At 41.0% G+C, this 20,607-nt stretch overlaps 1 protein-coding gene across 3 annotated transcripts in view; it reads right to left on the bottom strand.

Annotated features, from left to right (window-relative positions):
* Positions 1-1,190: 1,190 nt before the first annotated feature.
* Positions 1,191-20,607, bottom strand: part of vsnl1a (visinin-like 1a) — a 31,766-nt gene continuing 12,349 nt past the window's right edge. For all 3 annotated transcript variants that reach the window (XM_029002332.1, XM_029002333.1, XM_029002331.1), the window contains 2 exons: positions 3,898-4,113; positions 1,191-3,253 (listed from right to left, as the gene is read on the bottom strand). In XM_029002332.1, coding sequence (XP_028858165.1) covers positions 3,056-3,253; positions 3,898-4,113 — 414 coding nt within the window. In that variant the 3' untranslated portion in view covers positions 1,191-3,055. The remainder of the gene's footprint in view (positions 3,254-3,897; positions 4,114-20,607) is intronic.

Here is a 20,607-nt window from a genome sequence, read left to right as displayed (position 1 = left end):
AAGCTCTTGTACTTGGGTCTCAATAAGACTACTGGGGCTGACTACATCCTAACTCTGGATAGCCATTCAATTTTACCAAGTACTGAAGTAAAGGATCTAGGTGCCCTCATTGATGCAGGTCCCTCATTCAATTTGCGTGTAGACAATATCACTAGGACCTTAAAAATATTGCAAAAAATAAGAAACATCATCTCAATGCACAATGCAGAAAAGTTGGTCCATGCCTTTATTACAGTTATATTACTGCAACGCATTACTGTCTGGATGCTCTAGTAGGTGCATGAGTAAACTCCAGCTAGTTCAGAATGCTACATTCAGAGTTCTAACTAGAACTAGGAAATTTGACCACATCACCCCAGTCTTACAATCACTGTACAATCCTACAATCCTACTTTGGACCTAAAAGCTCTAAATGGTTTCACACACAGCACCTGAGTGAACACTTTGTTATTTTCGACCTGAAACGCCCCCTGTGATCAACAGGTACCCAAAGCTGGGAGCAGATCCTTCTCATGCATAGAGCTCAGCAGTCATGGTTCTGTTTGTTCTCTTCGCGACATGGAATCAAGCGCACAGACTACTGGCAGACTCCAGTGAAGAGACCAGCAGATAAATCCTGGTAACCCCAGACCATGATTTTTCAACTGTTTTCTGGGTGAATCTCAGATCCTGCAATATTTGTGGCGACTGTGGTGTAATTCAACAGAAGATTCATCTGAAAAATCCACCTTCTGCCACTTTTCCAGCGTCCATCCTTTTAGCAGGCTGCAAGACTTGGCAAATACCACACGGTTTTTCAATTGAATTTTTATCAAAAGCTGTTGGGAATAAAATGAGCCATTTCTTGTAAAAAAAAATCTTGATTAGAAATATATTTCAGAGGCACTTGTACACAAGCGACAAGACTTTGTCAGGGACTGTATATATTTAGTTCAATTCTGTTCAATTGTTTTACTTCTCTGTCATCTGGTGGACAAATACAGCACTGCAACGGCTGAATGTGCATATATCCTGCTTGCACAATGTTCACCAAACACAATTACTTTTTATATTCTATGCACTATAATATAGATTAATTGGGTTTGTTACATACAAAAACATACTGATTATGATTCTTTAATAACTTTTTGCTTCTCTTATGAAAGAGCCATGGTAAACATGTTCAATCAATTTCACACCTTCAGAAAACAGGCCATGATTTTTGTTTTATTAGTTTAAACGACAAAACAAGGAGTAGTGCAGCCATATCATTGGGGGAACAATACATGCTACATATACAAAATAATACTTTATATTTTCAACGTTGCCATTGCTTTAATTTTGTATCTGATGATAATAGACAACAGTACAAACATATCTGGGCAAAGGTGATCATTGAAAGTTCATAATACAAACCACAAGCACCTAAATATTTTAGGATGATAGATTTATTCTGAAACAAAGTAATTAATGGTGTGTATTTGGCAGAGAGAGCATAAATCAAAAAGTGTATTTTCCAACTGCAAGAACAATAAAAAGGTTTCGGCTGGACTATTCCCTTGCATTATTATCCTTATTATCATGTCACCTCTATCTTATGAACAGCACAGAAGGATAAGAAAAGTGAGCATATATATACAGCTTCTGTTTCATAAGATTAGGGAGAGGTAAAATAAAAAGTCATACAAAAAAAGACAATGTTAAATACTGGGACATAGTTATAACAATTCAAAGCTTTTTTTTGTCATATGGTAATTGTGCCACTCTTTTGGTGCATTTGTTAAATCCAAATCCTTACTGCAAGATGAAAGGAATAAAAGAGCTGTGCAATGGTGTTGTGCTATTTTGCCATTACTGCTAAGCTCCTCTATTAATTGCTCCATATTGATATGCAAGATGTAAAACAAAAGTGGCCAGTGGATTTCTGAACAGGTGAAGAGTAACTTAAAATGGATTAGAATGCTCACAATAAACCCTTGTTACAAGGCACAAAAACATAACATAAAACTGGTTTCTTTCTAGTTCTTCAGAAAAAATAACGTATGTTTTATTTTTTGCAATTTTCCAATGCCTTGTTTGCCCTTGTAATGACAGAGTTGGGTTGGGTGGACAGTAATATTAGCAACATACAGAGTAGCATATACAAGAAAAACATGCTCTCACAGATACTAAAGTTTAACAAAAATATGTCAAGAAAGCACAAACATACATCCCATATAACATTACATTATTTTTTTAAATATTGTTTTTCTATATTTTCTAAATTTTGCTTTATGTATTGAGACCTCCGTTGATTTCCTTTAGTCTTCCTTTTTAGTCTGTATTAACCTTGTAAGGATGCAAACATGAGCACAGTAATTTGTTGTAAGGCAAAACCTAATGACATGCAAATAAACTACATTTATAGTTACCAACAGTACAAGCACAGTTGGAAGGTAAAGTTTGTTGGATCTATCCAGATCTAATGTGATTTAACTGTGGATAAATGCTTTTGTTGGATACAGTTACATTACCATAGGAGTTTTGGTTTAAATTGACATTGCTCAGCATATGAAACACATAGCTAGTATGCTTAAGTAGCTTAATTCATCATAGCACATCACTGATGCGCAAGCTCAAGTGGAATGGGAGTGTATGGACATTACTTTGCACACTGTTCACATTTTGGCAGTTTACGGAATAATATAATCTATTTATATATATATATTTATATATTTATAGAAGAGTGTGTGTGTGTGTGTGTGTGTACATATATATATATATATATATATATATATATATATATATATATATATATAGAAAAGAGAGAAGAAGAGAGACATAGAGAGAGAGAAGATAGAGATTTGTGTATGGTTGTTGTGTGTGGGCATATTGGAATAATATGTGTCTGTGTGTAAAATGTTTTAGCAAATAACATTCTCATGCACACAAGTGTTTCAAACACAAGAAGCAGATCCACTGAAGGTAGTCCAAGCATTACTGTTATTTTTTCAGTGTGAAATAGCTGCAAACTGAATGGAACATTAATTTTCTGTGCAGTCCGCAACGCTTTATAAGGAGGGGGTGGCGCCGCTGCTCATTTCTGCAGGTCACACTGCAGCAGTAATACAATGGATGGGTCGCTCTTGGCCGCCTCTTTGAACTCCTCAAGTGAGATCTGGTCATCATTATTTTTATCCATCTTGCTGAAGATCTTGTCCACCCTCTGCTCAGGTGTCAGGCCGTCCTCGTTCATCTTCATCATGATCACGGTACCCACCATTTTGTAAATGGCCTTAAAAACACATTCAAAAGAGCACATTCAAATATGTAATTGTCGCCCATGACAGAACTGTATAGAGTACCACTAACTTCTATATTAATCATAGAATTAGCATGTCATCAGTTCTTTTCATTCATGAATCTCATGGTTCCCTAATTCCACTTTGAATTAACTGAAATGCTGACAGCTGATGATGTGCGGCCCAAAACGAAACAGTGAAGCAAGCATCACTATAGTGATCCTAAAGAATTAAGGTTACATTACTTTACAATAAATCTAAATAAAGCTATGTTTGGGGCAGTGGTAGTCTAGCTGTTAAGGAGGCAGACTCGTTACTGGACGGGTGTAGCTTTGAATACACCAGCCAGCAAGGTATGGCAGCCCACTCATGGGTTAAAATTACTGATTGCATTTTGTGCTGTGATGGTAAATAATAACTTTCACCCATTTCAGATTTGATTTAAGCTGTGTTACTGTACATAATGTTGTGATATAGATACGACTGGGTGGTCTGCCATCAGTGGTCAGTGGCAGTATGGAAAACATTTAGTTTGCCCTAAAAAAATGTTGCTGTCCACAAACTGAAATCACAGTCAAACAATTTTGTGTAATAATAGTCATAAATAATTCTCAAAAATAGGTTTGTTATAAAATACCTCAATGATTTCAAGCATTTCCACACGAGTGATCTTGCCGTCACCATCCAGGTCATACATGTTGAAGGCCCAGTTGAGCTTCTGCTCAAAGCTGCCTCTTGATGTGATGGACAAGGCACAGATGAACTCCCTGAAATCTATGGTGCCATCACCATTTTTGTCAAAGGTTCTGAAGGCATGCTGAGCAAACTTTGATGCATCACCATATGGGAAGAACTGCAAAAAGAGAAAATAAATGATGGATAATTATAAAGGTACACATATCCTTTGTTTTCAATACACACTGTTTGATTACAGATAATGTGTGACATTTGTATACCTGTGTACAGCATTAAACACAACATACTTTTTTATTTTGGATTATTTAAACCCAATTATCTTTAATTGAAGAAACCTCATGAATTCACCAGAATTAATCAATGTGACAGCACATCCTTATATAGCAAGAAATCCCAGATATAAAAATATATACGTGTGATTAACTAATTTACTAACCAAACAGAATAATTGTATGATGATTTACATTTGCATGTTTCACATGTTAATTGTTTCTGAAATTGTGGACATCACAACCACGGCCCCCAAGCTTGTTCATGATTGAATAACCTTTGTGTTACCAACGTGCTGCACTAACCACATTGTCATATACAAAGTGGAATTGTGTGGAGTTCAAGATTTGTGGCAGATTAAATGGAATGGAGTGTGTAAACACTGATTTAGACTAGTTGGGTTAAAAAGCATGCGTAATATGTGTTCTGCCTGAGCTTGCTGTCAGCATTAACAGGTTATTGCGAAAATTCAGTGGAAGTGAAAGTACTCTGAGTTTAATGTCTGATAAATGGGTAACATCTTAAACCATTACAGTTTCGAACATGGGAGATACAGTAGGTCTGTACTATTTTCCTTTCCTACACAAAGAATGTGACTGCACATTTAACTCCTTTAATGTATTTAAAAGTTGCCTGACATGAAAATTCTTTTTGTTTTCACATAAGTCTTGGTGGATTCCTAATACTGTATCTGAAGTCTCTATCTGAAATTCAGCCGTGGTGCAGGATTACAGCCACTTTTAGTCCCACAATGAGATTTCCCCAGTTTCAGTGTGTGTTCCTTTAAATGCTAATGAGGAGGAGAGAGGTAGGACGAGGAGGTAGAGCGTCCTATAGAAGTGAGCATTTGTGGAAATCACGTCATCAATCATGTTTGGCACAACGTGTCTGCATCTTTTCAGAAACAAATTAATTAACCCACAGGTTTTTCAGTCTCACATTTGTGAACATTTGTGCTCCTTTTTACAACCACCGAGCAACTATAATGCTTTGCACGTTTGGAAGCCATGACGGTCGATGGAGATAATGTTTTAGGGGAGGGATCGGAAATTCTCTGGGCAGGCAAAGCATGAGAAACGGGAGGTAACCTTTGCCCTTCTGATGACATAAGGGGACAAATTACATATCAGACCATCTGAGCTGCTGCTCTCTGAATGGCAAAGCAGAATGACAAAAGCACTCTTTACACCTCTCACCACTACAGGACCATAGACGGGCTAGGGGAACTCGTGAAGTGAAATTTTCATGATAGAGACTTTTTAGGTCCACTTATCTAAGATGCACCAAGAATCCCAAGCACAACTGTGTAAAATAGATATTTCATTATCAGTCAGCACCCTGCACAAAAAGTCTTTGTCACTCACCTACGCAATCCACATTTAAAAGTTAATCAGTATCTATACCAGGCATGTGATTTTCTTTCAAACATGTACTTCATATTCTATCCACATAGATGTAAACAGCACAGATCAGACAGTTGGAGGGTGTTCAAAATAGAAACAGATTCTGGTAATGTAACTAATCAAATGGTCCTAGAAGAAAATATTCCTTTAAATGATACCACAGATTTACTTTGTGGGTTCAAGCAGTGCAGAGATTGATGAGTTAGCAGACCAGTTGGAGCAGAACCTAGCAGCTCTTCTTTTACAGATGCAAACCATCCTTCCTATATCAGAAAGTTCTTTACAAAAGTCAGAAACCATCTATTACAGTTATGTGAACTTCCCTGTATACATTGCTGTATGATTCAGTCAAGAAACAACAAATGACACAGAGCTCATGATGCATATATAATGTACATAATATGGCCTGGCATTCATGGGATTCTTGCAGTTCTTGCAGTGTAAACTATTAATGGAGAATTTTTAAGTATCGCAAAAAAAAGAAAAACAACAGTTACATTTGTGCACTAATGTGTGAGTGTGTGTGAGAGAAAAAGAGAGAGATGTTCACAAACATAAACATAAACCCCAGGCATCTGGTATCCAGCAGCAGGCTGCAATGCGGACTTCGGCTTTGTAGCCCATCTGCCTGAGAAGAGGTACAGCCGCAATAACAATGGCCTGCTCTTCATTCATCTTTAGAAAGACAGGGGTGGGTGGTGTGGTGTCAGGATGAAGGAGGAGGGTGGGCTAACATGATTAGCCTCTCCAGACATACAGCAGTCAGGCTGGGCAGCTCACATTTGGTACATAGGAGAGTGTATTATTGGCCTTTTGAGAGGGTCAATTCTGAATGCTTTGTCTCTAACAAACATGTGTGTGTGAAATGAGCAGCAGGAAAACCAATGTTCTTAAAATTATCTTATATTATTTGGCTTAATAAGGAGTGGCTTTGACTCTCATATTTCCCACAGTCCAAGACTAGGGCTGTGGTCGGCCTAGCGGGTAAGGAAACGGACCCATAATGAGAAGGTTGCTGGTCCCCACATACTGCCCATTGGGTTAAAAGTAGAGGACACATTTCATTGTGAGCACTATTGTGTGCTGTGTATCACAATGACAATGACTTCATTACACACACAGCGAAAAAAATATTTTCTAAAAATTGCATCATTAATTTTAGTGAACAAATCACTGATTAATTACACTGAAGGATATAAATGAGAACAAAATCTGCAGCTTTTTGGAAGAAATAAGTTCTTTCTTTAACAGTGCAGTGTGCTGTCTGCCATTAGGAAAGGGCATTTTAAGGATTTTATCCAATACTGCTTATCAATATTGATCAATCCTCATATTGATAATACTCTCCACAATGCGGTACACGCACACACAGTTATTGAACTATATTAACACTCACATACTAAACTGTTTTTGGATCAACTAGAACATTGGGGCTAATCACTACTGATTCCTTTTTTGGCATTTTGCTCAGTTGAATTAATCTATATTCAGACATGAAACAATATAGAATTACTGTTTACTGTTCTGTAAAAAAAAAAGTAAAAATACAGGAGCTCCCATGATGGTGTATAACTAAAGTAAATCACACAAGTGCAGGCTGATAGCTCCACCCACCACATAATTTCACATCTGTTATAAACTGCAGGAAAATGACAGTAGACCTACCATGGCACTTCAAACAAAACACAATAAAATAACCCACACATTGTTCTCTTTACATACAAAACATGGAACGAAAACTAAACAAAACCATGACCATAAAAACGAGATATGGACCGTCCATGGGATACAAGTACCATTGTAACCCTACTACATACATGTACTCTCGATAGGGTAACCACACATCATCTTTTCCCCAGTCATGACCTGGAAGCCTCAAGTTGGGTTTTTGAGCTGCCTAAATAATTGTCAAGTCATGGCATCCTACACACCTATTCACATGTTTTTTTGTTGCTGCTGCAGAGAATGCATCATACATTCACACATTTTACCAGAAAACACTCTATAGCTCACATAAGTGCATGTGTGTAATTGGAAAACTGGCTTCCTAAGGCTGTAATTAATGTTTGCAGACATGAAAAGACTAAGAGAAAAAAAACTCCCCTTGTTATTACACTTGAGCAAAAAAAAAACGCTCTTTCTTGGATCAGACTATGGCAGTTCTCAGCCTCCCGCTACCAGGATGTAATACCCACTGTGATGTACCCGCTGCAAACTCAAAGCAACCCTGTCATGGGGCTGGCCCTTCTGCTCCATATGGCCATCCCTTGAGCTCCGCTGAAAGGGAGCAAGAGAAACAAAAGTCTGACGGGAAGAAAGGGTTCCATTAAGAGAAGTGAAATACTGGACACACTTCACATACACATTCTTGAGTGGGAATGTGGCAGGTTATGTAAAACTCTTGTTATGTAAGGAATGTATGTACGACAGATTGTGAGAGAGGAGTACTTTTTGTGTAATTCTTGTCCCTCTCCTACTCTCTTTTAAACATCTAGAAATGACTGGGTGTGAAAATAGATCTCTTAAGTGATGCTTCACTGTCAGCCATGACGGAACTGTAGCACACAGAACAGCACTTTCAAAACGAATATAAGAACTTTAAAAAACAGTTTAACATCTGCAACAGATAATGGCACCCTATGTGAATCAGTAATAATCAGGACATTAAAATTGTCCTGGTAGCCTAATGACTACAGTAGAATTTCCTTGATTTCAGATATCTGGATAGAAACAAATATATAAAATATTTTAGAAATAATAACCTAATTTAGAAGTTGACTTGTTATTTATGTCTGCCTCTTGCAATATAGGACACTAATAGTGCTGCCAAGGGGGTGTTTGTTGTCATGGCCCTCAACACCCCTGCGGATGCTTCAGGGCAGATAGAGAGATAGAGAGACAGACAGACAGACGGTTTGATAAGTTGTTCATACTACATATTACAGTGTATGGTTTAATGCATATGTCACTGCATATATTTTTATTGTCATGTCTCCGGACTCCCTGAAACTGCCTGGATCTCAGCTTTCAACAGCAAGATTTACTACCAGTCATTTCCACCCAGAAAACACCCAGTTGCTCTGAGCCGCTGACCGCTGAGCCGCTGACTCACCTGCATGGTGAGACTGACATGCTCCTTGTGTCTCTGATTCCCTGGCAATTAAGACCTGCCCCATGGATAACCCTCCTTGAGGCTCCATTTATTACTTTCATGTACATCAAACGATAACTTCCTTCAATACTATAAATAATTACTCATTTAACATGTACCAAGAAAGCCTCTTCAATGTGCCATTATACATCATAAAGATACAAAGTAATGACCAACCTTCAAAAACATATGATAAGAGTGGATGAAAAATGAAAGCAGGTCATAACCAGGGAGTCCACTCCCTCTTCACCATAGAGACACGTCAGTTACATAAGTCGCAAGCCTATGTTCTCTATGATGATGTCACTGTAGCATTTTGGCAGTATGATGCCTGGTGTTTTAAGAGTGAATCCGAGATTGAAAATTGCCTTCTGGGCTCAGTCAATGACCTGAACATCAGAGAACTCCCTATCCAGACACCGGCTCAAGCCAGTCTAAACTGATTTGATGTCTGTACTGCTTACAGGTTTTACTACAGGTCATCAAACCAGATTCATATTGCTGTCATGGTACCAGTGCGGGACCAGAAGTGAGCGCGTATTGGAAGAAACAATGAACCCCCAGTGCGATTGGACGCAAAGAGGCAGGTAAGTTTCCTCCGGTTTATTCTGCGAATGAGTGTTGGCGTGAGCCGCAACACCCCACTGATGCTGACATTTGCGTAAGGGACTCGGCCCGGACAAGATCTTGAGTGGACAGCCACACTCTCTCACTGTTCTCCAGGTGTTTCGGCAGCCACGGATCATCTGATTGGCTGATGGGATCCCACCTGCGGGCACCTGGCCGGTTGGAATCCGTAGTAGAACTCAAAAGAGCTGTGTCCTGTGGCAGAGGAAACCTGCAGGTTATGGGCCAGCTCCGGCCACAGGAGGGAACCTGGCCAGGTACGCTGACGGTCCGAAGCAAAGCACCGCAGTTATCATCCCAGCTGTTGGTTGGTTCTCTCCACCTGGCCTGGTTGGTCTTCGTAACGATGGTAACCAGAACGCCCGACAAATGGACGAGATGGTCCGTTGGCATCCTGGATGGCCAGAGAGGACAGAGGAGTGACCCCAGTGAAGGACATCTGACTTGCATGTGTTGGGGATGTACATTTTTACATTTACATTTACGGCATTTGGCAGACACCCTTATCCAGAGCGACTTACAACACGCTTTCAAGTCACCATCGATGAAGAGATCAATTCTGGTTCACTAGGACCCCCAACTATGAATACAATCTATTTATTCACTCTGTTGTAGATTCTGTACACAAGTTCGACAATAAGAAAGTTACAAGTTAATCTAAATATTCTTTAAAGAGGAAGGTCTTGAGCTGTCATTTGAAAATACTCAGTGACTGAGCTGTTCTGACCTTGAGGGGAAGTTCATTCCACCACTGAGGGGCCAAGATGGAGAAGAGTCTAGATTAATGTTTTCCTTTTACCTTTAGCGATGGAGGAACCAGACGGGCAGTACTGGAGGCTTGGAGAATACGAGGCGCAGTGCGAGGTGTAATAAGGGCTGTGAGGTAGGATGGGGCCACTCCATGTTTGGCTTCGTAGGCCAGCATCAGTATTTTGAATCTGATGCGTGGAGCTACTGGCAGCCAGTGGAGGGAACGTAGCAGAGGGGTGGTGGGGGAGAATTTGGGAAGGTTGAAGATCAGTTGTGCTGCTGCGTTTTGTATGAGTTGTAGAGATTGGATGGTGCATAGTGGTAGACCAGCTAGAAGGGAGTTGCAGTAGTCCAGTCTTGAGATTACTAAGGACTGAACCAGTAGTTGGGTGGCCTGGGTTGACAGATAAGGGTGGATGCGTCTGATATTGTAGAGAAGGAACCTACATGAGTGGGAAAGGTTGCTGATGTGAGTCGAGAAGGAGAGTTGGTTGTCTATTGTTACGCCAAGGTTGCGGGCTGTTGTAGAGAGTTGTGAGTTGTCCACAGCTTCTTCAGGATTGACAAGAGAGTCTTGTGGTTAACGGTGTTAAATGCTGCAGAGAGGTCAAAGAGAATAAGTATAGATGACAGTTTTGCCAATCTGGCCACATGTAGCTGCTCGGTAACAGCCAGAAGGGTCGTCTCAGTAGATTGAGCTGTTCTGAAGCCAGACTGGTTAGGATCCAGGAGGTTGTTCTGTGACAGGTGAAGTAATAGCTGATTGTAGACACAGCGCTCAAGGATTTTGGATAGAAATGAGAGGAGGGAAATTGGTCTGTAGTTGTTGATGTCTGTTGGATCAGCAGTGGGTTTCTTTAGGATTGGATTCAGGTTCAGAGGGAGAGGCGTCCACTTCCACAACAGAAGGAAGTGAAAGGTCTGGATGTTGGAGGACAGAAGCGGTGGTGAAACGACGGCACAGGGACTTGAAAGCATGGATGACATCTGGTGTCATGTGACATGTTAAGGGTTTGGTGAGAGCAGTGAGTGGGGCTGTGACTGTACAGTAGCCACAACTCAAGCAACTATAGAAATTCGCAAACCCAAGTTGCAGTTGTTTCAGTGTTGTGGGTAGGGGCCATGATGCTACTGCGTCTTGGGTTCCATGGCCACACCCTTGGGCGAGATGGTAAAGCCCAGGAACGTGGTGGAGCACTGGTGGAAGGCACATTTTTCCAGCTCACAGTATAGCCGGTGGGCGAGCAATCTCTTTAGGACTGAGGTCATTGAGTGCCGAGTCAAACTGACTAAAGCCAATCAATGACTGAGCAGCTGATAGTGGCGACAGTTACCTCATAAAGTAATAAAGTGGTGATTCTCACACAGACACATAACATTACAGTTGTTTAATGTTGTCTAAACTGTGACCCAGGTGAAGGCATTTTTTTTAAAGTACCAAGACATTTTTGCTGTGAAGGTTCTCAGTGTTCCAGGTCATGGTTATCTCAAAAAAGGTTATTTCAATGGCAACTGGATTTGTTATGGATCTTAGACAATGTTTTGCCCTTCCATTCCAGAGGGCTTTCTCTGACTTACTGGTTGGAGAAGCAGGTTTATAAGCCCACCATAATCATCTTAAATTATTATAGACATATTGCCTTCACCCTCATTGTAACAAAGTGCTTTGAGAGACTGATACTGACGCACATCAAGTCCAGCCTCTCTCCCACCCTTGACCCCATCAATTTGCCCACAGGGAAAACAGGTCAACAGAGGATGTTGTTACCATTGCTCTCCACTCAGCCTTAAGATACCTTGAACATAGCGGTACTTATGTCCGGATGCCGTTTGTTGACTACAACTCTGCCTTTAATAAAATTATCCCGGACATACTTATCAGGAAGCTGTTCCATCCCACCTCTCCTCCTGGATCATGGATTTTCTTAGGTTCTGTTAGGTCTGATAGGCTAGACAAAAGGCACCAGCTTCCCACAGGGCTGTGTATTAAGCCCCCTACTATAATCACTATAATGTATGTTTCAACCTCTTTCTGTGTGTGTGTGTGTGTGTGTGTGTGTGTGTGTATACGTTATCGGCGTTAACGTGCTGCGTTAACGTGAGACTCTTATCGGGCGATAAAAAAAATATCGCCGTTAATCTATTCACAAAGTTGGGTTGGGAGCTGGGTCTATACTACGCAAGCTATTGTGCCGGAGTTAAATGGTTACACTAGATTTATAAGTATATTTCTTCTTTCTTGTGTCTTTTAGTTTCTTATTTCCTAAAGACTTTTATTTTGTTTTTGAGACCCAGTTCAGGTCTCTTGGACACATGGCGTGAGTCGTGAGAGGTGCGTGGGGTTTGTGTGCAAAAGTTATTTCTTTCATTTTAATTTATGTATGTGCATGTGTGTTATTTTGTGAATATTTTTTTTATGTTCTTTTAAAACTGTATATTGTAGAGAGAGGTGCAGAAAGACGCGATGTGTGACGCAATGTTCTGACGCAATGTTCTGACGCGACCTTGCTTTTTGTACAGAATACACTTTGCACAGAAAATCTCTGGGTGTCAGCTCATCATTTGTGGTTCAAGAAACGAAATCAAAAAGTTACACAACGCAGAAGAAGAACCGCTACACTATGATGACTTTCACCTTGATATTTTAGCGCGGATGTATACCTAGCCGAATTGCACTGTAGGGGGCGAGAATGAGTCTTCGAACTGTGAAATTACCACATCAAACGTGACGTGGTAACATGGATGCAGCTATTTAACTGAATAAACAGTTGGTAAACACAAGTACATCTTATTGAACATAATTTATTTTCATCACCAATTATCATAGTGGAACAGCTTTCTCAAGCAGTTTGTGATGCATTTTAGAAACAGGAGATGAGCCCCTGGTCTAATGCGCCACCTGGCTTGAGAAACCCGTTCTTAAAGACTTACTTTTAGTCATTATTTGTGTAGCACACATATTCTGAATGCCTTTGGCAGAATTCAAATGAGCCATTTTAATGTAGATTAATGTCGATTAGTCTAGAATCTAGATTAATCTAGATCAATTTTGCTTACTCTATATTAATCTAGATTAAGAAAATTAATCTATGCCCACCTCTAATATATATATATTGTGAGTTAAATTAAATTCTATGCCACTTCAGTGCCTGAGGGAAGGTAAAAAAAACTCCTTTTATAATCATTTGCTACTTACCTCAGGAACAATTGAAATGTGCATGCACTGAACTGTGTTCAAATAAACATCTTACAATCCCCTTAAGGATTTTTCAAGTCAAAGAAAGACATGGTAATGCAGGCATAGCTGAACTCCCACACCACAAACTGCCAGAGATTATTATACCTCCATACCAGGGAAAAACAGGTTCTGTAAATCTGCAATGTTGAAGACAGTGAGGCTCAAATGTCAGTGCTGCTAATTTATGAATATACATATCTTTATACACATTCTCCCACTCCCAATTATTCCAGTGGAAAGGTGTTTCAGGGGTTTTAAAAATCAACATTTTTGAGTAAGTAGCTTGTCCTTATAATATATAGTATGTCTGTTGTAAACCAGTGTTAATAATGCAGATTAAATAGGACAATAACAAGTTTGTTGCCATGGTAATGCTGGATAACAAAATAAAGTTAAAGTACATTTTGAACAGAGTCAAGTAGAAGCTGCTGAAGCAACTGAAGGCAATCTGGAAATGTCCATTACATTTCAGTCTTCGACAGACACTTTTATCTGAAGCAAGTTAGGAATAAGTTTGGCCTGTGGCAACATTTTCACAAGTGAAATGCATAGTATAAAAGAGTCTCTCTTCACAGCTACTGCCTCTCTTTTTCCTCCTCCATCGGGAGTTCTTTCTCCCTCAACTGCTGGAAGCCAGTGTCATTTACATGGCTGCACCCCAAAACTTTGCGACAAAGAAGGACTAGAAGATGGCAAAGAAAAGGAATTTCTCTGATTTCCCAGAAATCAATGTCTTTACAACCGAGGTAGAGACTTCTTCTAGTATTACTATTGCACTGAAATAAAAAGAATGAAGATGTTAAATCATTCAGGTGGAGAAAAATAAAATGGTCCTGTTTGGCATCTTAAAAAGCAGAATAAAAAGGGGTGATAAATCATGTCTCTGGATCAAATCACCATGGATGTGAATAGCATGACATAACTCACCAACTTTCAGCTGAGATACGAATATGCAGTTTACACTTTCCTAATAATGTGTTCAGCTTAACTGAACTAAATTAAAAAATATTTACATTGAGGGAAAAAGAAGTGATCAGATTTAAAAGATCACTACTTGAAAGTATAAAATATATTTTAATCTGGTTCCATCAAACAAAGACAAATGTAAACTTGATCAAATTGAATTTTATTTAAAAATAAAATTCCCCAGTGGCCATCTGGGAAAACAACCACAACAGTGGGTCCTGACTGAGTAAGTCCCACAGCGACAATCAGAGATGTGTGGAAATTATGAAAAACTTTATTCTAAATATCTACAAAATTCTGTCTTGTTTTAATAGTACACATCCCAAGAACCTTTTCAAACTGCGGAATTATGTCCTGTCTTCATCTAACGTGCCTCTCTCTGCATTAGATCATGCTGAATTGTCCATGGTTATCCCAAAGTTGCATGCAGTTGCACAGGGAATGAATTTTCCAGGGAGTTCCTGTTGTGGGGAACAATCAACAGGGATGAACAGAAGTTTGGTTTGGCCGACCAAGATGAGATGTTAAGACAGGCAGGCAGGGATTTTGGTTGACAAGTTTACATCTGATGGTGAAAAAGAAAAGATGAGTTGGATGTCATCTGCAGAGCTGTGATAGGATAATGCATAGGATAACGATATGACCTTATGACCTAGAGATTTGGTTTAAAAGGACAGGAGAGGGCCAAGTACTGAGCCCTCCTGATAGGAAGCTATCCACTGCCATGCCAAGCTGGTCTATAATTGGAAATATCAGAAATATTGGAGGTAGATTTATTAAGAATTGGGATTATTCTAACCTTTCCTAATTGTTGTCACCTGTATATGATTGTATAAAGCTGCCCTGTTTGTGTCTATTCACCGTCAGGTCCAATGTTTGGTGATATTTCCCGTCATGTGCTCCATGTAATAAATACCCTGTCTCATGACATATGCGTCCTTCTTCTTCGCCATGTCCAGCCACCGTGACAGAACGTTCTGACAAGATTTGAACCCGGCCCACTGAGATCCAAGGAGCCATGGTTCGCCGTGAGGACTTGCCAACCCCATTGTCACTGGCTAGTGTTGGCTTCATGTTTTGCAGGGTCCTGACGTGGCCAATGGGTTTTCCATGCAGTGGAGGATGCCTGCCCCATGGTCCAATGTCTGGTGGCATTCAAGGAGAGGAGAAGCAGCCATTTACCGGGGTGGGGCGTGGCGGATGTGAATGGCAAACAGGGTGCCCGTCCCCCACTGAAGCCACCCCCCCCGCCCTTCACAAAGGTACTGTCAGGTACTGTCAGGATCCCCATAGGGGCTACTCTGCGTCCAAGGTTTGGACCGGAGTTTTGTGTTTGTACTTATGTTTCTTGTCACATGTGTCTGCCATGTTTGGTGATGTCTCCTCCTGTTCTGTGTAATAAATCCCCTGTTCTCCTTCCTCGCCATGTCCAGCCAACGTGACACAGAGGTGGATCTGTGGTAAATGACTGACAAAGGTGTTATATTTTTTCTTCTTTAAAGTTGACAAAGTCCTCAGCAATTATTAAGAATGGTTATCCAGAAAACTGATCGCACAAATTACTGATATTGATACTGAACTCATGCAAGCAACTAGAAATCCTGCTTTAAACCAATGGAGCTAACAAGCCCACACAATGGACCTGGTGCAATCTAAATATCTTTCTCACAGATGTGATTCTGTAAATGCTTTTTATATGACATTGGGAGTGGCAAGGCTAAACAGAAAATATATATATTTAAAGAGAGAGCTAGATAAAGAGAGGGGGGATGGGGAGGGAATGAAAAACGAATGGATTATTTTTGTGGCCTGCAGCCACTATAACTCATTGGTCAGAGCTCAGTACTGAGGTACTGACTAAATCTCTTTTCTAATTTAATTAAAAATGTCAGTGCTGATGGATATTGGACGGATCTAGCTAATGTTAACCCTTTTGTGCACTGGGCCAATAATCACTATTTCTGCCTCTTTGTAACTACTTCAATTTAACAGCATTTATCTTTATTACTATTCAACAGTTCTTTGTGGTGAAAGACAAAACGTGGGCTCACAAATTTCCCCTTCCCCAAAGTTGATTCAAATATGTTTGCTTTTCCCCAACATGTTTCCCCTTCTTCCCTTGGAACAGTTAACGAGTGAGAATGAGCAGCCTGTCATTTTAGTCATTGTTAAACTTTGAGAGAATGACAGATAATAAAAAGTTAGGTCAGACACAGCCGAAGCCTGACAGAATTTGGCCCGAGCCTGAAAGAAGCGAGCCCACAAACTGCACCGCTGAGCTTTTTCACCCCCGCTCTCCCTCTGCTGCCATCTGCATGCATCCACCAAAGTGACGCCATGCTCACATCCTCTGTCGTCCTATGGCAAGCTCCATGCTGGCTGACCATGCTAAATCATGTACCATGCTAAATTATTTATCACTGACACTCTGCAGATTATAACAGTACCAGTATCGCCATCAGCCGAAAAACTGCAGAACATAAAATCCCATAATAAAACTGTATACCTTACTTTGAGTGTTTTTAGTCACAAAGCACATTTGACCGAAGTTGCTTTGTGCACACTAGGTGGTCTATACTGTCACATTAGTGAATGAATGCTGTGTGTGTCACATCTCAGGGTCGGAGCGGGAGTGAAATGCAAAAGAAGAGATATCAGGGAAAAAAATATTTATTTTAACACAAAAGAACATGGCTTGATGGAAAAAAGGGAAGTGAAAGAACTCAAAACAAATCATAGTCTAACAGCTACACAGCGGCGGAGCGGCGTGGTTGACACATCTCTGCAACATTGCGTGGACATCGGGGGCAGTTCTGGTGTAGTGGCAGAATGGAAACCAGAGGGTGTGTTCCAAATATAAGGGGGTCACACTCCTCAGCCTCCCTGGAAAGGTCTACTCCAAGGTACTGGAGATGAGGGTCCAGTCGGATTGAGGAGGAGCAATGTGGTTTTCATCCAGTGGAACTGTGGACCAGCTCTTTACCCTTGCTGGGGTGATGGAGGGGGCATGGGAGTTTGCCCAACCAATCCACGTGTTTTGTGGATTTGGAGAAGGCTTATGTGTCCCCAGGGGAACCGTATAGGGGGTGCTCCAGGAGTATGGGGTGGATGGCCTTTTGTTAAGGGCCATTCAGTCCCTGACCAGAGGAGCGTGAGCTCGGTCCGCATAGCCGGCAGTAAGTCAGACCTGTTCCCAGTGAGGGTTGGACTCTGCTAGGGCTGCCCTTTGTCACCGGTTCTGTTCATAACCTATATGAACATAATTTCTAGGCGCAGCTGTGGTGTGGAGGGTGTCGAGTTTATGCTTTTTGCAGATGATGTGGTCCTCCAAGCTTCATCAGGCTCTGACCTTCAGCTCTTGTTGGGTAGGTTTGCAGCCCAGTGTGAAGCGGCTGGGATGAGGATAAGCACCTCCAAATCTGAGACCATGGTTCTCGACCGGAAAAGGGTGGCTTGCCAACTCTGGGTCGGGAAAGAGGAGGAGTTTAAGTATCTCGGAGTCTTGTTCATAAGTGAGGGAAGAAGGGAGATGAGCCAGAAAGCAAGGCTCTCAATTTACCTGTCGATCTATGTCCCAATCCTCACCTACGGCCATGAGCTTTGGGTAATGATGAGATTTCCTCCGTGGGGTGGCTGGGTGCAGAGATAGGGTGAGGAGCTCGGACCTTCGGGAGGGACTCCGCTGCTCCTACACATCGAAAGGAGCCAGTTGAGGTGGTTTGGGCATCTGGTCAGAATGCCTCCTGGATGCCTCCCTGGGGAGGTGTTTCGGGCATTTCCTGCCAGAAGGAGGCCCCCGGGTCAACCCAGGACATGCTGGAGAAATTATATCTCCAGTCTGGTCTGGGAACGCCATGGGGTCCTGCCAGAGGAGCTGGTGGAGGTGGCTGGGGAGAGGGCTGTCTGGGATTCCTTACTTGGGATGCTGCCCCCGCGACCCGGACCCAGATAAGCAGAGGAAGACGGGGATGAGGATTTCCCTCTGGTACTGTGACTTCCCTCTGGTATCTCTGCCTTCTCCTGCCTCCCACCTGTCCCCCCAGCCGCTCTTGAACACTCCCCTCCCTAACAATAAATATGTTTTTTGAATGACAAATTTTTACGGGGAAACATTCCACACAACATCTGAAAAAATACAACAGCATTAAGACCCCTGAGTGACAAAGCTACACACTCACAAACACACACAGATGAATTAGACTGGACCCGGAACACTCGTGCAGGTACTCCTTTAATTGAATCATCGTCTCATTGGGGAGGATATTTACACTATTCTAATCACATCTGCAGTACAAAAGTGTCATAATTAAAAGCACTCAGCACTCAAATAATTTCAAACATGTCAGTAATATAATTTGGTCATAATATTTCCACCTACATTACAGTTACCACATCTCATTTCCCATACCAGGCAATACCAGGTTCAATACCAAGTTCATGGACTTTCTGCTTCCCACAGTCATTACATTTACATCTATGGCATTTATCAGACACCCTTATCCAGAGTGACAATCATTGGTTACAAGGACAGTCCCCCTGGAGCATCTTAGTTTCTTGCTCAGGCACTCAATGCAAATATGTGGGATTTGAACCTGGGTCTTCTGGTTCATAGGTGAGTGTCTTACACACTAGGCTACTACCCCCACTGTCACATTTGGCTTGCTTACTAGGGGCCTTTCAGCACTGTTCCAATGTGAGGTACTTGATTGATTGAATTTATTGAATAACCCAAAGTACATCTGTAAGGCTTACCGACTGGCTCCCTGCCAAGCTTTACCCTTTACCCACTTCAATATCACCCTGATCTTACAGCTCCAACAACACTAAACATGAAAGTGAAGTGATTGTCATTATGATACACAGCACAGCACACAGTGCACACATTTAAATGTGTCCTCTGTTTTTAACTCATCACCCTTGGTGAGCAGTGGGCAGCCATGACATTTAAAAAGGAGAAAAATTATACTTGTAAAACTGAATTTTTAAATACAATGCCATTGAAAATTTGGTGCACCTGTTAGATTCATTGGCATTTGAGCAGCCAAAATAAGGCCCGTTGTTACAGACCTAATTGTTGGACAAATAGATTTTTTCAATAACCACTATTTAAAATTTATTTGATAATTTATATCTCTCATGTAGTCTAATCTCTGCCTACATAGATATTAAATGACTCAGATATCACATGTAGATATCACTCAAATACAAAGGCAAGAAAGTGAACCATAATTTTCTGCAATAATTTGTCATAAATTGTAATCAGAATTTCACCAAAATGTGATCTTTCACACTGAGAACAACATAAACAACTCATATTGCTAGTGGGAAAAGTATATAGCGATCTCCAAGCAATCAAACCTGGAGAAACATTATGGGCCCTTTGAATTAATAACTCGGGCCCATAATGGCAGCAATAATCCCAACCAGGCACTTCCTATAGCTGTGGATTCAGGAGGAATATTTGCCCATTCTTCCTGGTAGAACTGCTTTAGCTGTCATATTCTTTGGAAATCTCATGTGCATGACTCTCTTCAAGTCATTCCATAGCATCTCGATTGGTTTGAGTCTGGTCTCTGACTTGGTCACTCCAAAAGAAAGATTTTTCTGAAGCCATTCTTTTGACAGCCTCACATTGTCCTGCCATAGACATCCTGCTTGCTAAATGTTTTTTTTTCATACTGTGAACTAGGGTATTAAAAGAAAAGTTGGTTTGTCAAATTCAGAAGCATAAATCAACGTATCCTGAAAAGTCAACAAGTTGTGTTTTTTTCCTGTCTGTTTGTACTTTTTTTTGTAAATGTCTCACTCCACAATGGAAGGCATTCTTACATCTTACTAAACACCAACGATGTAGCATGGTGAGCGACTCCTCCCAGCATCGTGTGCAGCGGAACACTGCCTTGCACGGAACTGAACCTGTCACGAGCCACACTCAGTCAATCCTGCAGTGATGTGTGCTGGAAGGAGGAAGTAGCGTCAATGCGGGGATTGTGGAGGGTAAACTGATGCAGCAAGGTAGGATAAACACTCCTCCTGTTTCCTCCGTCTGCCGCAGGGACCTGGCGAGCATGGACTAAATAAAAGGAAATCACAACCAGTGATGTTTTGTTACAGCATTGTAATGTGTTTCAGTAAACACAGCTGTTTTTTTTAGGGGATGTATGAATGACAGCTTGAGATGTACTTCTGCTGCTGGGATTCAATGCGAAGATGATATCATGTCAACTTGACTTTATTGCCAGATAA

This window comes from Denticeps clupeoides, chromosome 14 (assembly GCF_900700375.1).
Source record: "Denticeps clupeoides chromosome 14, fDenClu1.1, whole genome shotgun sequence".
NCBI lineage: Eukaryota > Metazoa > Chordata > Actinopteri > Clupeiformes > Denticipitidae > Denticeps > Denticeps clupeoides.
This window is presented reverse-complemented; position numbering and strand designations above follow the sequence as displayed.